General features: G+C 49.8%; 2 protein-coding genes across 10 annotated transcripts; one reads left to right on the forward strand and one right to left on the reverse strand.

The window, feature by feature from the left end:
- Positions 1-3,157: 3,157 nt before the first annotated feature.
- Ltb4r (leukotriene B4 receptor) lies at positions 3,158-4,219 on the forward strand. The gene has a single exon (XM_076848188.2). It carries the CDS (start codon positions 3,164-3,166, stop codon positions 4,217-4,219), a length of 1,056 nt encoding a protein of 351 aa, XP_076704303.1. The 5' UTR covers positions 3,158-3,163.
- A 1,630-nt stretch (positions 4,220-5,849) lies between these two features.
- Adcy4 (adenylate cyclase 4) lies at positions 5,850-22,849 on the reverse strand. Of its 9 annotated transcripts, XM_076850102.2 has the most exons (27): positions 22,797-22,849; positions 22,593-22,700; positions 22,286-22,472; positions 20,790-20,987; positions 20,523-20,684; positions 19,789-19,938; positions 19,236-19,384; positions 19,047-19,158; positions 17,785-17,912; positions 17,477-17,635; positions 17,060-17,240; positions 16,745-16,918; positions 13,575-13,618; positions 13,352-13,438; positions 13,066-13,135; positions 12,660-12,757; positions 11,247-11,331; positions 11,006-11,143; positions 10,300-10,410; positions 9,895-10,079; positions 9,597-9,681; positions 9,004-9,162; positions 7,582-7,728; positions 7,167-7,274; positions 6,935-7,049; positions 6,260-6,384; positions 5,850-6,170 (listed from the first exon to the last, which is right to left on the reverse strand). In XM_076850102.2, the coding sequence occupies exons 3-27, from the start codon at positions 22,445-22,447 to the stop codon at positions 6,000-6,002; spliced, it is 3,303 nt and encodes a 1,100-aa protein (XP_076706217.1). In that variant the 5' UTR covers positions 22,448-22,472; positions 22,593-22,700; positions 22,797-22,849; the 3' UTR covers positions 5,850-5,999. The 9 variants fall into 9 exon arrangements, with proteins under 9 accessions (XP_076706217.1, XP_076706211.1, XP_076706210.1 ...); XM_076850096.2 differs by lacking the exon at positions 22,593-22,700 and having other exon boundaries at positions 22,797-22,845; XM_076850095.2 differs by lacking the exon at positions 22,797-22,849 and having other exon boundaries at positions 22,665-22,773.
- Positions 22,850-23,596: the final 747 nt, after the last annotated feature.

Genomic DNA, 23,596 nt, shown 5'->3' on the forward strand with positions numbered 1-23,596 from the left:
ACAAAGCTGCCTGGGGGAAGAAACTGGATCTTCAAGGAGAAAGTAAATCTGTGGGGTTTGAAAGGAGTGTGTTCCTGTCTTACTTGTTGGTACAAAGAGGCACATGGGTGGGCAGTGGTGTAGGGGCCTGGAAATCTGAGATTTACATCCCTCTCTGACCATCTAACACCACCCCCAAAGCAACTTAACTTGAAAAAGAGCTCAGGAGCCTGTTCGTGCTTCACCAGGGGTTGTTTGGAGGTTAAGGGATTATGGGGAATGACAGGAATATTGGAAAACAGGAAGAATTTTTCAGGGAGGGAGGCCTTCCCTTCCCTCCCCTCCCCTCCCCTCTCCTCCCCTCCCCTCTCTTCTCCTTCCCCTTCTCACTCCTCTCTCTGTTAAATTTTATCTTCTCCCAAGACTGCTAGCTATTCCTAATCCCTCCTTCGATATTTCTTAGCCCTATCTTTTGGAATCTTTCTATTTCTGGATCTAAAAACTGTTTTGGATCTTCACACTTTTAATTTGGGGGTGTAGCATTGGATTTGTTTTCAGGGAACATCCACAAGCACACAGGTGACCAATTCATCCCAGTTGGTCCAGAACTTTCTCAGGTTAGCACTGTAAATCCCTTATCCCAGTCCTGTTATCCCCCTAACAAACTGAAATGGTTGGTCACATGAGTGGTTACTCTGGCCATTAAGCCAGGCCCTGCTTTAGTAACTCTTCACATTTTCCAGGCAGATGTCAAGACAGCAAAAGAAATCCAGTCCCCAGGGTCATGCCAGGGTCACCAAAACTAAGGTTGGAATGAACTAGGATGACAGGGATTGTGCTCAGAGTGCCTAGACCTTGGTGGGAGAAGAAAGACCTTCAAGGAAGATGGGGGTGGGGAGTAGCTTGAGAGAGGAGGCAAAGACAGCCCAGTTTCTGTCTGAAGGGCTTCTTGTTGACCCTGGAGCTCTGAGCCAAGAGCTTCTTTTTCCAAACACAGGCTTCTTCCAGTCCTGGTGTTCTAGGGCAGAAAGAGGTTCCCTAACTTCCTGTTACATGTTCCCCATCTCTCTCACCCAGCTTGGTCAGAGAGCCCTTCCTCAACTCTGCTTTCAGTTTTTTTTTTTAAATTGTTTTAATTGTAAATGAACACAATACCTTTATTTCATTTATTTATGCGATTCTGAGGATTGAACCCAGAGCCTCACACATGCTAGGCAAGCACTCTACCACTCAGCCCCAGCCCCAGCCCTGCCTTCAGTTCTTGCTGTGGTTTCAGCCCATTTCTTTTCATCATATCCTTTGCCTGACAGTTATTGGGTCGACTCTGCTCTGGCTTTTCTCAAAGCAGAGCAAGTAGGAGCACTGTGAGGTATCAGGGACCTTGCAACTTTCTTGAGAAGTGACAGGGTTGAAAGCAGGAAGGTATTCTTAATTTTTATATTCTACAGGAGATTTCAAGGAGAAAAGGCATCCTTCCATTCAGGAAAAAAGAAGGGGCTCCTCCTCTTTTCATATTCCTGGATTTCTCTCTTGGTAGGGCTGGTGTGAGGCATTTCTTGTCACTGTGCCCTTGCTTCTGCTTCTCATGTTCAGCCCAGGGCTTCAGCCTCTACTTTTCACAAGTGGAACTGGACCACCTAAGTCTGTGGGAATACAGGAAAGAAGTGATGTTGGTCTCCTTGCCCAGCCCCTTATTCTTAAAAATCTAAACTTGGCAGGGTAGCCATATGGGCAAGCACAAGGCAAGTGGTTGGGGGAAGGGGAAGAAATTTGCATTCTGTATGGTACCAAGAAGACCAATTAGACTGGTTTCTACAACAGAGAATGGAGAACTGGTTAACATAGAATGGAACCAATCCCCTTAAATGAAGGGAGGGATGGCAGGTGTTGGGAGAGGGCTCTTTTCCCACAAGCAGGATCATGGCTCCAACTGAAGCCAAGAACAGGATGCTGCCCTCTTTGGTTTACCAACATGCTCTCTTTAAATCACAATGTTACCTAACTCACATCCAGACCCCAAATCTCTTACATTTTCAACCTGCACATCCCATTTATCTAAAGATGTACATTGTACCTGTGAAATATACGCAAAATTTAAGGAAAAAATTTGGATATTAGCCTTTCAGTCTGAGCCTGTTTCCCCTCTCCTGCCTTCTTCCCTCCTACTATAATTCATAACTTTGCTCAATTTTCCAGTCTAAACCTGCATCTTTAGACCACACCCCAGCCAACTCATACTGGCACCCTATTTCCTCTTATAATGCTCTTTCCTGGGCTCTTTTTCATTGCATCCCACCCCTCAGGAGTCCTCCTTCTAGCTGGGCTGCCCTGGAGCACAAAGACTATCCCCCTTCCTCCCAGTTAAGGGAGGGGGTGGGGGTTTCAGCCCCACCCTCAGGAAGATGTGTCTTCCCCCTCCCTTGTTCTGTGGTACTTCCTCTCTGGTTGACTTAGCTGATAGCACTCATACCAAGGCCCACACCTCCGACACTGGGACAGATCCAGATTAAGCTATACCACCTTGCCCTGGCTCTGGGATTGGCATCAGCTTTCAGCTGTTTGGCAAAGCTTATAAGTAAGTATCCTAGAAACTGGGAAGGTGGTGTGGGGGACCAGGTACAGCTATGAGAGAACTTGCAAAGGAATCTCTAAAGAAAGCCCAACCAGTGTAAACGGAGTTGGGAGGATTTGACCTCAAAGCCTACCCACTAACTCCATCCCCATCCCTGTTATTTCTGGTGAACTCCTGGAAGTCTCTGGGGTCAGAGTGGGATGGTGACTGGAAGAAGTCAAAGGGACTGAGGGGCTAAGGTTCAGGCAGGGGACAAGGGTGCTTTCAAAAGGTACAGCACTGGTGAGGAAAATCTCCCAGTTTGATTCTGGGTTTCAGGAAAGGAGTCTGAAAAGATATGAAAATGTTGTTACTGGGGATGGCTGTTAATTTTGTAATTGGGTCTGTGAACAGGAAGGGGCCCCGTGGCCCAGTTAGGAAACTAGTTTTTCTACTCAACCGGATCCCCTTAAGTCAGGTCAGTTGGTGGTGATGGGGCAGTTTCAGAGGTGCCTCTGATGATGCTGATCTTGGAGACAGATCAGCATTTTCAGGCTAAGTGTGTCAGGGAGTCAGGAAACCTTTGGCTTCCCACCCTTATGAGTGTCCCACCCTCACTTCCAGGTCATTGTGATGGCCACGAACACTACATCTCCTGCTGCATCCTCCTCACGAGGTGTCATGTTCATATCTCTGTTGGCTATCATCTTACTGTCAATTGCACTGGCTGTGGGGCTTCCTGGCAATAGCTTTGTGGTGTGGAGCATCTTGAAAAGGATGCACAAACGCTCTGTCACTGCCTTGCTGGTGTTGAACCTGGCCTTGGCCGACTTGGCAGTATTGCTCACTGCTCCCTTTTTCCTGCACTTCCTGGCTCATGGCACCTGGAGTTTCAAATTGGCCGGCTGCCGCCTGTGCCACTATATCTGTGGAGTCAGCATGTATGCTAGTGTGTTGTTTATTACAGTCATGAGTCTGGACCGGTCACTGGCAGTGGCCCGTCCCTTTATGTCCCAGAAGCTGCGCACCAAAGAGATTGTCCGGCCATTGTTGGCAGCTATCTGGGTGGTGTCCTTTTTGCTGGCCACACCAGTTCTTGCATACCGCACGGTGAGTTTGGGATTGAACAACAGGAGCCTGGTGTGCTTCCCGAAGTACCCCAACGAAAGGCACAGGGCATTTCATCTACTCTTCGAGGCCTTCACCGGCTTCCTGCTGCCCTTCCTGGCCGTGGTGGCCAGCTACTCCGACATCGGGCGCAGGCTGCGGGCGCGGCGCTTCCGTCGCAGCCGCCGCACGGGCCGCTTGGTGGCACTCATCATCCTGGCCTTCGCCGCTTTCTGGCTGCCCTACCACGTGGTGAACCTGGCCGAGGCGTTCCGCGCATTAGCGGGTCTGCGCGCTGGGTCTGGTCCCGCCGGGGAGCGGCTGCAGCTGGCCCGCCACGTGCTCATCGCACTGGCCTTCCTGAGCAGCAGCGTGAACCCGGTGCTGTACGCGTGCGCAGGCGGCGGCCTGCTGCGCTCGGCCGGCTTGGGCTTCGTTGCCAAGTTGCTGGAGGGCACCGGCTCTGAGGTGTCCAGCACACGCCGCGGCGGCACCCTGGTCCAGACCGTAAAGGGAGCCATTCCCTCTCCGGAGCTTGCACCCGCCGAGAGCATCACGGCCTCCTCTGAGCCTCTCCAATGAAGCTAACTATATGAGATCTGGTGGAAGGAAGCTCGCTTTCCTCCTCGGAGAATCCCACGCTTGCCTGACCCAGTTCTGTACCCCGGGAGAAGAATCTGCGCGGGAGACCGGGTGGGGCGGAAAGAAGAGGGTGGGGTGGGGCAAGTCAGGGCAGAATGAGAGAGCATTCTCTGGCCAGATTCCTGCAGGAAGCTTTAAAATTAAAACTCAAGTCTGAAATCGCGTCAACCCTGTGAGTGGGGGCACGTTGTTATGGGGTGTAGGAGTGCTCACAGGCACCATGGTGAGATTCCTCTCAATTGTTGAGAGTCACATTCTTTAGTTCCCCGTGATTTCCAGTTTTGGAAAGAGAACAAAAGGAGATTCTGAGGTAGGTGATCTGCAGATCCCACTTTGAACAGCGTTCACAGACTACTGAAGGAGACTGTCAAAAAAGACCACCCATGTAGGCTTTTCATTGCAGGCTTATGACTCAGGGAACCTTCTGAGATAATGGGCTGCTGTGAAACATCTTCCCTGACACCCTGGTAAGTGTCCTTGTTAAGTGTCCAGCTTCCTGCTAGGAATCTTTATCCTCTCAGCAGATGGTTTAGGGCATTACCTTCCTTTCCTCCATTTCCGAAGGAGTTCTCATTTGAGATGAAAGTCATTACATCTTGTCCCCTAGAATTCTGCACATCAGCATCTACCAGCCCCACAATATACCCTGGTACAGAGTGAGCCTGAGGGCCCTCTGTGGCTATGGTCACCCACAGGAAACAAAGACTCCCCTAAGTGAGAGGGATGAGCTAGTACTTCATAGGGGTGACTGTTGTCTTGGAGCACCTTTGGCCCAGCTTTGTTCTGATGACATTTTAGGATGATGACAGCAGCAGCGGCAATGCTGTGTTCTGTGGATCCTCCCCATAAAAAACAAGACAAAACAAGCAAACAAACAAACAAAGAACCAATGTGAGTCTGAGAGAGAGAGAGAGAGTGAATAGCAAAACCAAAAGTCCATGTGCAACATCTGTAACAAATGCAGAGTATTAAGATATCTCCTGTGGACTTCAAAATATGAGCAGGCGAGAATGAAGCATTGATCTAAGTCACATGTTTTATATCAGCATTTGCATAGAAAGATGCAGAAGCAAGCAAGGCAGGCATCCAATGGCCCTGAGTATAGGAGAACCCCTAAATTGTCTACAGGTCTTTACAAGAAAGCATGGTGGGACAATTTGAAAATAGCAGCTGAAACTGGAAGGAACCTAATAGATTATTTTGTAGGCCTCTTGCCCATTCTGCATTTATGTTGAATGAATAAAAGTTCAATGTCATTTTCCTGGAAATTCTTTCCAGTGTTTGTGAGTAGGGGCAGGAAAGGACATATCTTTGTTTTGAATTACGTGCCTAAAATTCTTTAAGTTTCCAAGGTATACAAAATATTGGAATCAGGTTAGTATGTAGGCAGGCCGGCCAAGAGAGTCCTCTCCTGAGCTAGTGAAAACAATCACTCCCTTCCCACTTGCTTAGGTACATGTGCACACACTGTATATGTACTCAGTTTAACCTAAAAAGAAACTGAGGGGTGATTCTCAGCTACATCCACAACTTCTGACATCAATTGGCATTAGACATCCTAGAGTCTTTTTTTTAAATATCTTTTTTAGTTGTCAATGGACTTTTATTTTATTTTTTTTATGTGGTACTGAGAATTGTACCCAGTGCCTCACACATGCTAGACAAGTACTCTACCATTGAGCCACAACCCCAGCCCTCCAGAGTCTTTTTATTGAGGATCTTAGAAGGGATGAGAGGTCTCAGCCCAGGTGGCTGAAGGGGGTCCAGATCGTGTCAAGTCTGTGTTTAGGAAGTAGGTGCAGAGCTGCCCTTTGCCTTTGACCTTGATAACACCCCTGCTGTAGCATGTATAGCCCAGGGATTGCAGGGCCCGGGCTGTCTCCTCAGTCACCTGCAATTGGAGGGGAGGGGGTGTGAGGGAGTATGGGGCATGCCTATCCTTATCCTCCTCCCCACATGCCTCCAATGTGGTTTACTTACTTGGATTTTGCCAAGGACTCCTGTAGTCTCCATGCGGCTGGCCACATTCACTGTGTTGCCCCAGATGTCATATTGTGGCTTCTGAGCCCCAATCACTCCTGCTACTACTGGTCCATGGTTCAGTCCTGAGAAGGAAAATGGTAAAGAGGAACCCTGATGGGGGGAACTGTTTTTTTGGTACCAGGGATTGAACTCAGGGGCACGTGACCACTGGGCCACATCCCCAGCCCTTTTTTGTATTTTATTTAGAGACAGGGTCTCACTGAGTTGCTTAGTGCCTTGCCATTGCTGAGGCTGGCTTTGAACTTGTGATCCTCCTGCCTCAGCCTCCCGAGTCACTGGGATTACAGGCATGCACCACTGTGCCCAGCTTGATGGAGGGAACTTTGAAGAGGGAAAAGGGAAAAGGAAGCTAAAGGAACTGGGAAAGAGAAAGGACCTGGGGGGACTTAAAGGAGAGGAGGGGTCTCTGGGGCTGGAGGATTGGGTCTGAAGGAAAGGAGGGGGGCATGCCTTTTAGCTCTTGGCCCAGCAGCTTTATGCTTCATTCATAGGAGGGAATCTGGTGAAGGGGTCCAGGGATGGGGTGCAGTGCAGTGAACAAAGCACTTGGAGTGGGGAGAGCTTGGGAAGGTGAGGAGATACCACACTGCCCCAACAAGGGGGGGCTCTCACCCACACGCAGGCGGAAGTTGTTGAATGAATGCTTGTTGATGACATCCAGCTTGGACCCCAGGGCCACTGCAAATTCCACCATGGTGCCAAGGTGGCTGCAGCTTCGCTCAGCATCCTGACAATGGGCCCGCCCACCAGGATGGGCCAATGAGGGCACAGGAATAAGTCCCACTCATGGGACCACCAGTGAGAGCCCAAAGGAAGGTTGGTAGGTAAGGAAGGGTTGTTATACCTGTTGGGCCTCTTGTCCAGAGGTGGCATTTAAGCCTGTGGCTGCCATGTAGGTGCTGCCAATGGTTTTGATCTTCTCCACCCCACTGAACTTGGGCTTGGAGAGCAGCTGTACAGAGAGGAGGCCTTGTCTCTGGTCTCTCTTGCTTTCACCCTCCCCTCTCCCAGAAGCTCAGCCTCAGGCCTTTGGAGGCTAAAGGACCAGGCTGTAGAGTAGGGGATGGTGGTAGGAAGAAGAGAGTTGATAGTCAGCAATTTGCTGGAGGGAGTAGATATGTGGCATCAGAGGAAGAGAGGGGGTGCTGTGAGTGGTGGATAGAATTGGCCTCATGGCCAGAAAGTAAAGTAGAAGGAGGTACTAGTGGAAATTCCAGAATCCAGGACACAGGACCTGGGGGGGCCTTTGGAGTTGTCACCTCATCAAAATCAGCAATTATTTCATTGAGTAGCCGCAGACACTCTAGCCCCTCGTGGTTGATGTTGGATTCCGAGTAAAACTCCTTGAAGTCCGGGACTGAGGCGAAGAGCACACAAACACACTCATAGGACTGGTGGTAGAGGTCCTGGAGGGGGCAGGAGGCTGAGGTGAGGGAGGGGTGTATGTCATGTGCTTCCCCTTTCTGGGTCTGTACGGGGTCCTCCTTACTGAAGCCACACTCCTTGTCCCTCTATTTAGGAAGTGCTGAGAAAGAGGGAAAGGAGTAGGGCCAGGTTACCCTAGGGATATGACTCAGGAATCAAAGATTTGGTGTTGTTGTGATTCCAGGAAAGACAAGAGATTTGGGGTCAGGATAACCTCATAGCTATATATATGAAGGGACTCTTAGGATCATGTCAGTGGGAATTATTGCTAAATTATTGCTAAAAGATGTTAAGTCAGATAAATCAGCTTACAAAAACAGCCAAAGTTTGGAACACAAAATAAAGCATCAATAGTGAGTATGAGAAAAAGGGAAAATTAGAGTAAAATGATAAAGATGGAAGCAGGTCTGAGATTAGTTCACAAAATGGGTGCCATGAAGTCCTTGTTGATCCTAGATTCCAGTTCTGAGTTTTCTAACAGCCGATGTGAAGAAAGAAACAGAACCAGTTACAAAATTTCCTGTGTCCACAATAGAAGAAACCGGAAGTAGAACTACTTCTGATTTTGAGATCAGAGAGTAGGTGGTAGGGACATAAGTCTGTGAAATAGCTCTTGAAGTGTTTCTTTTAACTTCCTCCAGTATATGACAAGAACATTTCCACAGTAAAGAGGGTCAGGTGATGGTGGCACAAAAAAGATAGTGCAAAATGTGAATGATTTCCAATGGTCTGATGGTAGCAAGATTCCTGAGCCTCTAGAGCAGCAGCATCCAATAGGAATTTTTGCCATCATGTGCTGTCCAATATGATGGGCACTAATCGTATGTGGCTATAGAGTACCTGACATGTAGCTAATGTAACTGAGGAACTGAATTTTTAATTTTAATTAATTTAAATTTAAACTAGAAGGGCTAATGGCTACCATATTAGAAACTAAGTCCAGAGAGATGGATGAATTACATCCTCCAGACAACTACCATCAACACGTGACTAAACTTAAGAAACGTATGGAGTGGTAATGAGTTGGAAAAGACACGCTCCCAAGTAAGAACTTGAAATGCAGAAATTCTGTCCTCACCAAAGACAGAGTTCAAAATCTTGTGAAAAATAGAGGCACCTGCCTGACAGGGACAGGGCTTGATGAATGTCTGACCCACTGTGGGGGAGTCCAGAGAGGATGGGACAAGGGCCCAGGCTTTCATCCAAACATACTCCCTATGGCATCTGGGGCTTAGGAGCCAGAGATAAGGAATTACCTCATTGCGCCGGTTCTGACCAATGAACTGGGGGGCCACATGTGCAGGGAGCACATTCTCCAAGAGCAGCCGGGTCAGGTTCTCCATTGTCTCTGTCTCTTCCTGCTCCTTTCTCAGCTTTTTCTTCCACAGGAAGTCCAGGCGGCAGTAATACTCATTCTAGGGGGGGTCAGCAGGGAACCATGAAGAGCCACAGTGCAGGGGAAGCCTCAGTTCCTGAGTGTTCATATCCCCACTCCACAATGCCTAGAAACATCCCTACCCCCAGCTTAGAGATAAGGCTAAAGGGGCAACTCTCCTTGGAGAGAGTATTCTGGAAACTAGATTCAAACTAGGGTATGGCAGCAGATTTTTTTCTTAAGCATGGCCTTTCCCAGATTTGGGGATGGGGGAAAGAGGGACCAGAGAACTTGAGGGCACTCCCCTTGGGAAGTGAAAAAGCAAGAAAGGGAACAGGAAGGTTCACTTAGAAGCTTCCAAAGAGCACACCCCTTGGGCTTAACCCTGGAGATGAGAGAGAACAAGTCACCAATACGGGGACTCCAGATTCCCCATTCACAGGCAGACTCTAGAGGGCTGAGCTGAGGACTTACCTGCCGAGCCAGGACAAGGAGGGTGAAGAAGAAGATGAAGAAGGAAATAGCTCCCATCAGTTTGGGTTCCTTCAGCACTCCAGGCCTGAGGAGGCCACAGATCAGGGCTGTCCCTTGCTTTGCCCCTTCCTGATGGCCACCTCCCTGTCCCTTCTTCCCTTGTCCATGTAACCCCTCAGCCCCCCTCCTTCTTTTCCCTGTGGGTGGTTCAGGTTAGTGAGGCCAGGACAGCTCTGCTGTGTCCTCTCTGACCCCCTTCCCTGAGGTTCTGAAGACTCTGTCCAGTGGCCGTGCATACCTGGAGTCCATAGGGCCTAGATAAAGACGAGCGATGAGGCAGTCAGACAGCCAGGCGTGGGAGTGCAGGAAGAGGGAGCAGGAGGCTGCCAGCCACAGCAGGAGCAGCAGCAGCTTCAGTTCAAAGCTCATGTGCAGAAAGAGGGAGCAGGAGAGGAAACCCAGCACACAGCAGTGCATGGAGTACTGTGGGGCCAGGCAAGGTGATCAGGAGTGGGCGTGTCCCAAAGGACACCCAAGGGTTCCTGTCCTATTCTTTCTAGGGCCCAGGTTCTATCAGGGGGACAGGAATGTCATCCACACAGACACAGTTCCAATCCATAGTAAGGATGTGCCTCAACTCTAGAGGTGGGGTTACTGAGGAAGGCTCTGGGGAGGGAGATGTAGGGCTGTGCAGAATACTCACTGGGACACTGATGAGAGGCAGGGAACCGGGCAGTTCCCAGGAGAGGTTGAAAGCCATGGAGGATACATTGAGGCCCCGAAAAGGGCAGTCTGATGATGCTGGTAAGAAGAACTGCAGAAGGAGATGAGAAGATGAGGGGGCAGGCAGCTCCTTGGGCACAATGGTGGCTTTAGCTGAGTTTTGGTCAACCTAGGGATGAGTTAGGGCCAGACTCCCACAAAAGGTCGATTCTGTTATTTCTGGTTGGTGAGCAAGCCTCAGCCTGGGTCCTCACTGAGGGGAAGGAGTGTAGGAGGGAGTCTTGAGTACTAGTCTGCCATGGATGCACCTTTTCAGCTCTTCCCAGTTGTTTAACCTCTCTGAGCCTTAGCTTCCTTTTACAGAAAAGGAAGGAAATTATCCCTTTGGCTGGGGGATAATTTCCTGGTGCATTTCAGGGATAGAATTCTAGGAACTGTTGTAAGTTCTGTAAAAATCAGCCAACTAAATAAAGTAATAAGTATCTGCCCACATAGGAAAAAGATAGGAAAGATGTCAATGTGTTATTACTAACAATAATGCTCAGATGATAGGTTGTGGGAGTCTATAATTTTTTCCTTTCTATTTTTACAACATTTTCTTTTGGCCTAAATTCAGCTGCCCTCCCAGAGCCAGGGATCCTTTTTCAGTCCCTGACGGAGGTGGATAGGGCCTCCTTTGCCCTTACCAGGCTAGTGATGGCCATGGTAAAGACCAGCAGGATGGTGGCAGTGCCCAGGGCTACTCGCAGTCCAGGCCGTGTGGCTACCAGGTTAGACAGTGCAGGTAGCCAATGCAGCATCTTGGGACCTTTCTGGACACACCTCTGTGGAGGGAGCACAGGTGTCTTAACCATTGGGCTGGGTTACATTCTTCAAGCCAGGTCATGTCATGGCTCAGCTTGCCCCTACCACCCCCATCCACCTTACCGTCAGGTACTCTGAGAAGCAGATGAAGAGGAGGAGAAGGAAGAGGAGGAAGGTGATGCTGTAGGTGATGGCCAGAGCTGGAGGTCTATGGGAAAACCAAGGGAAACCTTGAAGTGCCAGAATAGGCTCTCTGTGCTGTGTGGGTGCTGTGGCAGCCAGTTGGGAGGTGGCAGGGGGAGGTGGATTAGAGGTGCTCCTGGGGATCTAGTTTAGTTAAAGTGGTCCAGGCTGATAAAGAACATTATGTTCTGGTATTTTGAGAAAGCCGAAGGGTCTAGGACAGGGTTTAGGTGGAACAGGAACCAATAGGGTGGGGACAACACTGAAGGGAGGTGCTCACAAGAGTGGCCGAGACTGTATCAGTCCAATATCTGGGCCAAAGCTCTTTAACCTGGCTGAGTGTGTGTGTGTGTGTGTGTGTGTGTGTGTGTGTGTGCGCGCGCGCGCATGATCACGCACATATGAGCAGTGTAAGTGCTAGGGATTAAACCCAGGGCCTTGAACATACTAGGCAAGTACTTTACCATTTAGTGACATCCTGAGCCTGCCCCCTTTTTTAAAATTATTTTTTAGTTGTAGTTGGACACAATACCTTTATTTTGTTTATTTTTTTATGTGATGCTGAGGATAGAATCCAGGGCCTTGCACATGCTAGGTGAGTGCTGTACTGCTGAGTCACAACCCCAGCCCCCATCCTGAGCTCTTTAAAAAAAAGTTTACTTTGAAGGACTGAGGCTGTGGCTCAGTGATAGAGCACTTGCCTAGCATGTGTGAGGCACTGGGTTCGACCCTCAGCACCACATAAAAATAAACAAATAAAATAAAGTCATTCTGTCCATCTACAACTACAAAAAAAAAAAAATTATTTGAGACAGTTTCTCACTAAGTTGCCCAGGCTGATCTTTGAACTTGCAATTCTGTTTCCTCAGCTTCTTAAATGGCTGGGATTAAAAATGTGTACCACTGCTTCCAGCTCTGGACCCCTCATAGCAATGGACTAGGAACAAGGGCATCCCTTTTGTGTGTGTGTGTGTGTACATGCTGAGGATTGAATCCAGGACCTTGTACATACAAGGCAAGCACTCTACCAACTGAGCTATATCCCCAGCCCCTAAGAGGGTGAGCTTTCTAAACTTATTCATTTACTATGAGATTTGGGCTTCTTAATGAGAATACAACTGCTCTCATGGGAATGTTGTTAGCACCCAAGAGGTGAGCAGATGAAAGTGCTTGGGTACATAATATTTAGATGAGGGCTGTGGTTGTCCCTGGTTCTCCAAAACACGTTTCCTTAGTAAGTGCCTGAAGCTGAAGGGAAGGGGTGAAGGAAGAATATGTGGGTCAGGGGTCAGGAAGGGCAAGGCGATCAGTCAATGTATGACAGCCAGGACCCCCCTTGACTGGTGCTCTCACCTGTTTGTCACCAGCATTTGGATGATGAAGTTGGACAGGAAAACCAGGAAGGTGCAGGCTACATAGTATTTGAAAGCAGGAAGGGCAGATAGCCGGTACTGCAAGGGAACGGGGAGGTGGGCATTGATAGTTGCCTACCACTAGCCTCATAGCTCTCCCTCCAGTTCAGTTCCATGTAGCCCCTACCAGTTCTTAAAGGAACTGTGCCCATACCTCCTACTCCCACCCAATAATCATCCAATCTACCGGATGATTTTTCCTTTATGAGAAAGGCAAAAGCCCTCATCCCCACCCCAGGGTCAAAGACTTAGCAGACCTGGGGAGGGGATATACAAGGCCTGACCCCTCTGGAAGGACCAAGAAAATAAAGATGGGAAATCCTTTGATGCCCCTCTCCCTAGCCTACCTGTTTCTCCATCTCCTTATCTCGGAAGTACAGTGTCAGCAGATTGAAGTCCTTTGACTGTTTCCACTGTCTGGGGGGAGGTAGGGCAGAGGGCAGTAAGCACCAGAGAAGACCAGGCAGGGCAGGGGAGGGCAGGGCAAAGGAGAGGGCAGGAGGAGGTGGTCAGGTGGGTCTTCCCTCTAGGACAATTCCTCACTTCCCTCCAGGCCCTCAGGGGAACATCATCCCTCTTCTACCATATGACTTTGGGGCCCGCAGCCCACCCAGTCATCTTTGCTTTCCATACTTCTGTGAGTTGAGCTGTTCGATGACCTGGAAGAACTTGGCATCTCCAGTGTCCAGCTCATCATCTAGTCCCCGGAGGGTCCGGCTCCTGCATAGTGACAAACAAGTCTATCACCATGGAGATTCTCAAAGTATCTGAGCAAAAACTGCAGCCCCCCTACCAGGGAGAATGGAGATAGGTCACCCAGTCAGCTCCATTGTCAAAAAGGTTCAGGTCTCCTTACCGGTCCAGGCTCCACTGGGGGCTGAAAGAAGCCAGGCCCTTCTCCTGTTGGGAGAACATGAGGGAGCAGTGAGTGTCACCTCCACAGTGAGGGAGATCACAAACTGTACTGTGATGTGCCCCTGCCCCCCACACACATGCTCTGTGCATGTCCTTGACCTTGGACATTTGATCTCGCTTTTTCATCTGTTTCTACTGATTTTTCTCTCTTCCCCACCAAATCCCTTCTTCCCTAAAGGAACAGTTCAAACCATTTATTCTTTAAAGTTTCCTCTTGACTAGAGACCCCCAGGGTCTTATATTCTTTATTTCCTCATAGTTTCCACAACTTTTAAGTCCAGCAACCCTTTGTCTTTTATATTCATGATGGGCTGTTGATTCTGTGTTTCCCTTTCCTAAAGACTGCATAAATTCAAAGGCAGGGACTTTCCCATCACCATTGGATGCCAAAAGAGGGGAAAAAAAACTTTGTTAATTTAAACTGAAGTGACAATTCAGAATATTGTGACTCTGACCTTTTGTGAGATTAGCCAGGCTGAGCTGAGAAGTGGTGGGGGTGGATAACAAGGAATGAAGAAGAAAAGAGAAGAGGAAAGGAAATCAACCTGATTATAGATATTCTATTCTTCACTGTAAGGAATGCAGTGTATGAAGAAATAGGAAAATGAGCATGAAAAGCAACTGCTCAAGGAGAGTATGAAGTACAGTGGGCCACAGTCCAGTCAAGCAGTATAGTGACCATTCCTCATTCCTTCCTGTTCCCTTGGTTCATGTGAAGGAAGTAAGGTCACAGGGTTACATCTTCCCCTAAACCAAAACACAGTATATGGGATGAGGGGTTGGGGGAGGGGATATTGTATGGACCCATCTAGGCATTGATATATGCACCTTTTTTTTTTCAAACTACCTACCTATCCTCCAATATCTGTAAGTTATTTAATGGCACGGAAAACATTTATTTTAATCTTCTCAAGAATTAGCCTAGGGTTGGGGCTTTAGCTAAGTGTTAGAGTGCTTGCCTTGTATGAACAAGGCTCTGGGTTCAATCCCCAGCACCAAAAAAAAAAAAAAGAAGAAGAAGAAGAAGAAGAAGAATTAGCCTAGTACCTGCCACAATAGGTGCTCAAAAATATGGAGGGGTGGGCTGGGGTTGTGGCTCAGTGGTAGAGCACTTGCCTAGCATGTGTGAGGCACTGGGTTCAATTCTCAGCATCACATAAGTAAATAAATGAAATAAAGGTCCAACAACAACTAAAAAATTTTTAATGTAAAGGGGGCCTTCGGGTATAGCTCAGTGGTAGAGTGCTTGCTTAGCATGCATAGGCCCTGGCTCCATCCTCAGTGTTCCCAGTTCTTTGCCCCTGCCTCCCGCACATATAAATTGGAGAGAATACAAAGATGAATGGTACATACAAATACAACTCAACCAAAGTTTTACCTTGTTTAAAAATAGGCTGATGGTGACTCTCAGAACTTCTTTGTGTGTCGGGGGGGGGGGGCAGGGAAGTACTGGGGGTTGAACCCAGAAGTGCTCTACCGCTGAGCTACATCCCCATCCCTTTTTATCTTTTATTTTGAGACAGGGTCTATTGAGTTCCCAGGCTGGCCTCAAACTCCTGCCTCAGCCTCCTTAGCTTCTGGGATTACAGGCATTTGCCACAGTGCCTGGCAGAATTTCTAACATTTGATGGAGTTCCTGGAACTTCAGGGACTGAGAAGTGGAATTCCTGGGCTAGCAAGGTCCTGCCTTAGGAGATAGAGGGGTGACTGTTCCTCCACTCTGATATATTCCAGTCTACACACCAGAGTGTACAGGAGGTCTATTGTAGGTTCTGGTGGGCATTCCTACCACGGGAATTGCACCCAAGGTCATCTTGCAGTACTGGGCTTGTGGTAAACCCCACACACAACTCCATTCCTACCCTGGAGATTTCATCCTGAAATAGTCAGTGGGGCTTTGGATTCTTCCTTCCTCTGCCTTTTGCCAGTTTAATTCTTTGACCTTTCCCTTTCCCCATGCTAAGACTAAGAATTAGTCCTCTCCTGAACCACTGCTGCCAATGCTCCCTGACTTCCCAGTGTTCATTGATCTTTGGCCTTCTTTCCTGCTGGATGGGAGAGGAGGAAGAATGGAAAAAAGAAAAAGTACTCTGAAGACATCCTATAAATGCAACCAGGTCTATCCAACAGGGAAGATTCCAGGGAGATCTGTGGAAAGTTGATGGGAATGCTGAACAGATATGGGGAATTCTAAGAAAGATGACAGACAGCAGGCTGAGAGGATGGGGACTTTACCCTGGCACGTGCCTTTAGGAACATGACGAGGGTCCCTGTATGAGGGGGTTTTGACAGCTCATCATGGAGCATCAACCTCAAGAGCCAGCCTGCAGGGTAGACGTAGGCTCCTCTACCCATATATGGATCACTAGTTACCTCCAGGTGCTACATAAGGAATCCGCCAGTGATTGGCCCTACCCTAGCTCCACCTAGACAAGGGGTGGGTGACTACCTCTCCTTCCCTACTACCCTTCCTGTTCATGGTGACTTCCTGCTTCAAGGCCATGTGTGATTTTCAATTCCACTCATTTTATCCATGCACAAATTCTGGGGAATTGGGGCAACAAACAATTTGGCCCCATCTCCCCATTTCTAGTGGGAGTTAAAGAAGAGGGGTGGGGGTTGTAGAGCGCTTGCCTTGCAGGCGTGAGGCCCTGGGTTTGATCCTCAGCACCACATAAAAATAAATACATAAAAATAAAGATATTATGTTCATCTACAATTAAAAAATTTTTTTAAAGAAGAGAGCGTGTAGTTGTAGGAATTGCATTAAGCAGTGACATCTCCTGCTGTGATGGGTGTGCAGCACTGGAATGAGACAGGAGGAAGCAGAGTGTATACTTCCTTTGTGGTGTCAAGGCAAGGGGAGGTTGAGGAACAATGCACATGTTGCATCTTCTCTGAGGTGAGCTCGAGGGCAGTGGTCTTTGCTCTTTCCACAAAAGGAAGTGCAAGGACAGGCTGGACCAATGGCTGGGGCTGCCAGACAGTTCATGACCTTGGGATATCACAATCTTCAAGTGACTCACTGGTCCTGTGGTGAGGGATGCTAGGAGTGGGACTTGAGGACAATGGGGGTTGTGGTGCTGGGGCTTATAATGGAGGTGCACATACCGGGAGAGGGGTAGAGGTGGACACAGGACTGTCTACGTGGCTCAGGTGGGCGAAAGGCTTGGCCGCACCCCAGGACTCCAGGTAGCGGGTCATCAGTAGTGATGGGCGCATCTTGTGGCCCTCCAGAGAGGACAGTAAGCCTCCTGCAGTTCCCTTCTCATCCTCCTCCTCAGCCTGGGGCACAGGAAGACTGAGAATAAAGATCACAGACATTTCCCCTTGTCTCCCCAGTCCCCTTAGAGACTTTTGTCCCTGCCCTCCACTAGTACCCAGGAACTCAACCCCTGACATAGAAGAAGAGATCAGGCCTATTGCCTGTAGGTGGTTAGCACGGTGTAGTCCATGGGGTTCCTGGTCTTTTACCCGAGGATCAATGACCAAGTATGTAGGCTCTCCTAGCTCCCTAAGGTATGGGTCCCGGGATTCCACAGCTGCATCCTCCACAGCATAAGCCCCTGCCAGCAGGGCCAGGGTAGCCCCTGTGATGTGCACTCGTCTGGAAGGAGAGGGTAATAGGAGTCATCAAGGAGGGGCCTCCAAACCTTCCATTTCTTTCAAAGATCATTCCTGCAAGAGCGACTTCAAGAAAGGCCCTGTGTTACAATGGGTGCCCCCCCATGCCCCAGGATCTCCATGAGTCCACATGGGGTTGTGTTCATCTTACGGGACTATGAAAAGGGTGGCAGCATGTGGGCAATCTCTTGCGTGGTTGCCTGGGGCCTCAGGTCTCACCCTGGTACACCACCAGCTTCCATGTGGTTGGCCAGCGTGACGTCATGGGACCAGACGTCGTACTGCCACTTCTGCAGCCCGATGACTCCGCAGAGTACACTGCCTGAGTGCACACCTACACGCATGTTGATGTCCACACCAGTGGCCGCCCGTAGCTTCCTGAGCAGAGTGTGTGGTACAGTCTGAGTCCTGCCTTTAGCCCTGTCTATTCCACATTCCTCTTTCTCTCAAGGAGAACTCCACCACCCTGACTGTCCCCTTCCACATCCATCCCTCGGTATCCCTCCTGTCCACCTGCCCATGCTAACCTGATGGCCCGACACATGTCCAGTCCCATGCGCACGCAGTTGATGGCATGGTCTGGCAGTGAGTGGGGCAGCCCAGAGACACAGTAGTAACAGTCCCCCAGGATCTTGATCCGCATGCATTCATGTTCCTGGTAATGTAGTGAGGGGAGTGTATAGAGGAACCTGATTAGAGGTCAGAGGGGTTGGAGGGAGTTGGGAAAAGTGGGGAGCGAATGTGGTATTCCTGAGAGTCTTTGAGGTTCTGAGTATCAAGGTCAGATCTAGGGACTCCCTTAATTTGATATGGGGCTAATTAAAGTGTCCCCTCTGGATTTCTTTAAAGAAAGAATTCCCAAATTCTTGAGTGTCTCTGGTTCTCCCTAGTTTGGTGTGTGTAGGGTGTAACTAGATTTGGATGGAAGCAGTCTCAGTATGGAAGGGCTTGAAGGGGTGCAACAACATAGACTGAATCCTGGGGTTTGAGTAAGTGCTGCTGAGGTTGCAGAGGACAGAAATTTCTCTTCCCCCTCCAACTTCTCTCAACTTGGAGGACCTGAAAATCTCTCTAGATTTTTAAAAAATTTTTTAGAAATACATGTCCCCATCCAGTACTTAGAATGAAACAAAGGGTGCACATTCCCAGCCCTTTTAAAGATTTACTTGAGTTTTTTTTTTTTTTTTTTTTTGGTACCAAGGATTGCATTGGGTGGTGCTTAACCATGGAGCAACATCCCCAGCCCTTTCTTTTCTTTTCTTTTAAATTCTGAGACAAGATCTTGCTAAGTTGCTTGGGGCCTAACTAAATTGCTGAGACTGGCTTTAAACTTGTGATCCTCATGTTTCAGCCTCTCAAGTTGCTGGGATTACAGGCGTGTGCCACCGCACCTAGCTATATTTTAAATTTTTGACACAGGGTCTTTCTTAGTTGTCTAGACTGGCCTCAAACTTGCCATCCTTCTGCCTCATCCCCCTGAGAATCTTGGATTACTGGCATTTGGGATTTGGAACATAAAGTGTAGAGATACCTATGCTGGAGCTTTAAGCATACTTGGGGGCATTATGGTTGGGACATCTGGAGAGAGGTTGAAAAGTCTCTTCAGGTTTGAGGTGTATGGTGAGTAACTTCAGACTAGGAATGTCTGAGAGAGTCTCCTAATTCCATGGGAGTATCTGGGGCTCTGAGGTAGGACTGGGATCTTAGAAGACAAAAGCTGTCCCTGGAAGGGGCTCCCCAGGATGGGGTACTTGAGGATCTCTGAGTGGGGAAGGAGGCCCTCTCTGACCTTGGCAATCTGGTCGAATTTGCCAAAGAGTTCGTTGAGCATGAGCACCAGTTCCTTAGGGGAGCACTCGCTGGCCAGCCGCGTGAAGCCCACGATGTCAGCATACAGTACACTGCACAGGATAGACCACATCAGTGGGGCCAGGGTCTCAGCCCACAGGCTCTCCCCTTCAGCCATCCTTCCTCATACCTGACTCCCTGGTGCCTCTTGACATAGAGGCTGTGGAAATTGTTCGTGCTCTCTGGTCGTGACCCCTGTACAGCCTGCAGCCGTGCCATGATCTCTGCCTTCATCTCTCGGGCCAAGTAGGCAGGTAGGATGGATAAGAGAAGGTGTTCCTAGAGGAGGTCTTTATGAGCACCAACCATCCTATATCCTAAAACCTGGAGCCCCAGCCCCCAAGTCTTCCAGAAGCCCACAGAATGCTCCACCTCTACTAGGATGCTCCCGCAGAGGCCCACCAGGGCACAAGGCCAGCCATGCTCCAGCACCCCATCCTGACTAATCACCTTTAGGGACTGAACTCTCAGTACTAACACCTCAATTAGAATTCTTCACTTCATAACCATCTTAAGTTTCAGCTTGTTTGAGTTTAGCAACAACCTTCCAAGATAGGCAATAGCCACATTTTATACAAAGGAGAAAATGCCATAGAAGATCAAATGAAGAAACCCACTTGTGTAATCTAAACAACTCTTTTCTCTGAGCACTGGTCCCAACCCTCCTTCTAGGCCCAGCTGACCTGATGTTTTTTCTCCGTGTCCAACCTCTGGCGAGAATACAGGGAACTGAGTGCCTCCCGGAATGTGGCACGCAATGCTCTCTCCATCAGCGCCTTGTGGTATGCTCCCACCACATTGCCACACAGGAAGAACACTGCATTTGCTGCCAGCTGTAGGTGAGGAGTACCCTCAGAGGGAGGCTTTAAACTTGCGATCCTCATGTTTCAGCCTCTCAAGTTGCTGGGATTATAGGCGTGTGCCCAGGTGAGGTTGGGGGGAGTCTATAGTTGGAATTGGTCTCCAAGACCTTCTGGGTCATGTTAGTGACCTAAGCATCCCTAGGGCCATTCATCTTCCCTGCTGTAGATTCTTGACTGTTGGTCCATTATGGGCTCTTAGGTCTAGAAACTTCTGCATATATGGAATACAATCCCACCATCCTCATCCTCTGCCCACTGTAGCTGCACAGAACTACTCAAGTCTTGATTTACATTCTCTGTGATGGTTCCATCATCTGTATCTCCATATCTGGCTCTCTTAAGAGCCATGAGGTCTTTCCCTTTGGGTCTGGAGCCCTCTTCTGGTATCAGTAGGTATCTGCACTGGTGTTTCAGCTCCACCAAGGGGATCTGTATCTGTATCTGTGGGGGTTTCTGTTTGTATCTTGCACTCAGTGTGCACCCTACCGCAGTCATAGCTCAGCAAATGCAGCAGAGCTGGCCCTGGACACTGCCTGGGCTACTTATGTTCTTACCTGTGGCAGCAGTGAAGGCTGGGAGTCCTGCTGCCGCCCAAGGTACAGCCCCACGACCAGCAGGTGCAAGAGAGAAGAGGTGAGACCTGCAGCAGCAGCATCCCTCATGCCCAAGGGCAGCATGGCATACACCGTGAAGATAATGAAGAGGAAAAAGGACACCTGGAGCAGGGTGGGGGTAGTAAAAGGCCTACTTATGCTTCACAAGGCCTGGGGCCAGGTCCAGGCTAAGGTGGTCCTCCATCCCTTGCCTGCCATCCCTCTCACCTGGTCCCAGGCGCTCACTATGCCTCCAGTGAATAGGAAACCGTGTCCTAGAGCCAGCAGCGCAGCCCACACAAGGCCTGACAGGGGTCGAGTCCAGCGCTGGAGTCGCTGCTCCCTGGAAGCTAGGCCCAGCAGCAGGGAAAAGCCACCCAAAGCGCATAGCACTGTGGTCAGGAAGCTCAGGTCTGAGGTCAGCTCCTGTGGGGAAAGAGTGCATTAGGCAAGACAGAAAAGCTTGGGAAGCTCACCAAAGGTGAGGAGGGACGAACTAGATAGAGGAAGAATAGATAACCCCACACGACAGTTCTGAAAGGGCACCTCAAACCTAAGTACAAAAGAAGCATGACCCCACTGCTTGCCATTCATATTAGGTTGAACTCTAAGAAATTGTCTATGTCCTGCTGTTTTTATCGACAGGGATCGGTAATTTCATATCGTTCGACCTATTATTTTGTTTGCATGATTCTGCAAGCCTGCAACATCTACCCAGAACAGGCTTCAAACAGGCTGGCTGTTTGTCAATCTATGATCTTTCCGCGCCTCAGTTTTCTATCTTTCAAACGGGAATTGTAGCACCCTCCTGGCCTCTGGAAATAAGTGACCAATCTTAACTCACAAGATGGCACGTAGGAAAGAAAGTCTCCAAATCAGATGATTTGGATGATTTGCTCCGGAGAATCCCCGCCCCAGGAGTCAGAGATTGGAAGCCTGGGGGTTGGAGGGAACAGCAGGGGGCGCCTGGGCTCCGCCTTGGTCCCCCCCCCCCCCCCCCCCCCCGCACCTCCCTAGCAGCGGAGGACTAAGATCTCGCCACCTGCCCCTGCCCTGACGCGGTAGTCCCCCTCGGTCCCGCCCTTTGTCCCCACCTCTTTCCGGACTTTGGGGGTGGACTCGGGTGAATTGGCCGCACCCAGTGACTTCCCCACCTTTTCTCCAAGGAGTGAAAAGAAACCCGGGAGCAGTATATTACCAGAAATGCAATTGAAGACCTCTTCTTCCTCAAAGAAAAACTGAAAATGGATTTCTTTGGGGACTAAATGAAAGCGGGATGGAAGGTGCCTTCTGGGAGTCTGTCCCACATTCCCAATGTGAGAGAGAAAACCAGAAACTTATTTCCTCCAGCAGCTTGAGTAGAATTTCCCCTCTGGAAAACTGGAAAATCCGGTATTGGATTGTTCTAGTATCATCAGACCACAAAAACTTAATAAGGTCTGTTAGAATTCTGTTAGAGTGAAATGGGAAGTATCCAGGACTCAGTTAACTTTCCTGGATACAGACTCAGAGACCAAGGCCCACAGGGTGTTGTGACTTGCCCAGGGTCACCACAGTTCATAACAAGGCTCAATGCTTCTTTTCCCGCTCCCAGCAAAGAGAACATTGAAAAGAAGATCCCATAAATCCCAACTCCCAAAATGTCAACTAGGCAGCTACCCTTCTCTGGGCTGCAGCAGAGTCGCAGCTCTGGAGCATGCCGCAGAACCAGAGGCCCATCTCACCCTGCCGCTGGCCCAGGCGACGAGGAGCAGCGCCACTAGCGTGCAGAGGACGATCAGCAGCAGCAGCAGCAGCAGCGGGTACTGCTGGCTCAGGCTGTAGTAGGTCTCATAGAAGAGGTCTTCTTCGCTGGGGGGTGGCCGGGGGCTGAAGAGGCGCGCCATGGTAGCCCTGTCCCGAGCCCCAGGCCTGGGGTGGACCGGACGCTGGATTACTTTCAGAGCCCAACCGGCTCCACGGTGTCTTTCTCACCTGCCCCAAGGCCCTTCCCTCCGCGCCCCAAACTTGAGGCAATCCCGGTCTGCTTACAGGCGCTCCCTGCGGCCTCCCAGCCCGCTCCCAGCTGGCTCCCAGCTGGCGGTGACCGGACTCCCAGCTCACCCCAGCCTCTCCCGCAAACTCAGGCTGTGGAGGTGCCTTAGCAAAGTTTCATCACCGGGGAGACAGGACTTGGAGTTGACGCTGCAAGGCTTTGAGTTCCCACTTTCCCCCCACCCCCCGCCCCGAACTCACTGCGTGCCACACTCCCGCAGCTGGGAAGCTGGTTGTGGAGTCAGGCTCAGTGCTACACTAGTGGCTCAGAGCCTGGGGCGACAGGCGCTTCCCTCTCGGCGCCACGGCCCCCTCCCACTTCCCCGACAGGACAGCCCGGCCCCTTCCCGTGTCGGAGCCGACTCCCCTGGCTTCCTCCCCCAGTAGGATTGTGTTCCCGAACTATCGCCTTCAGTCCTCGGTCCGCTCAAGAAAGGGGAATATGGACAGTGGGAGAGACTGTGGGGTCTGCCTGATGGGATGTGCCAAAATGGGAACTGAACATTTGGATGTGGGGAGACCGAAGGAGGGCTAGAGTGAAGCCTGGCAAGAATATAAGGAAGAGTGTGAGTCCTGGTGGGCCAGTTGGGGGCTGGAATCTAAGTCAGAATAGGGACACACACTCCTCTCCACTCCTGGCCTCTCTGGCAGCAGTTGTGGCAGAATCTGAATTGTCCATACTCCCACCATGTCCAGCTCTGGGAGCAGGGAAGTCTGTGTGGAGCTTTGTGAGCTATAGCTTTGCATTTCAAAAATGCTCCCCAAGCTTAGGAAGCAAGGTGTTTGTGAGCCACTGTGGTAGTCCTGTGTGTGTGTGTGTGTGTGTGTGTGTGTATGTGTGTGTGTGTGTGTGTGTGTGTGTGTGTGAGAGAGAGAGAGAGAGAGAGAGAGAGAGAGAGAGAGAGAAAATGACAGTAAGGGGGCTGATGGGAGAGGGCCTGCAGGGATTCCAATAGGGTAGGAGAAGGGCTGGAATCTTTGATTTCCCACAAACACCCCTT

Source organism: Callospermophilus lateralis, chromosome 3 (genome assembly GCF_048772815.1).
Source record: "Callospermophilus lateralis isolate mCalLat2 chromosome 3, mCalLat2.hap1, whole genome shotgun sequence".
In the NCBI taxonomy this organism is placed as follows: domain Eukaryota; kingdom Metazoa; phylum Chordata; class Mammalia; order Rodentia; family Sciuridae; genus Callospermophilus; species Callospermophilus lateralis.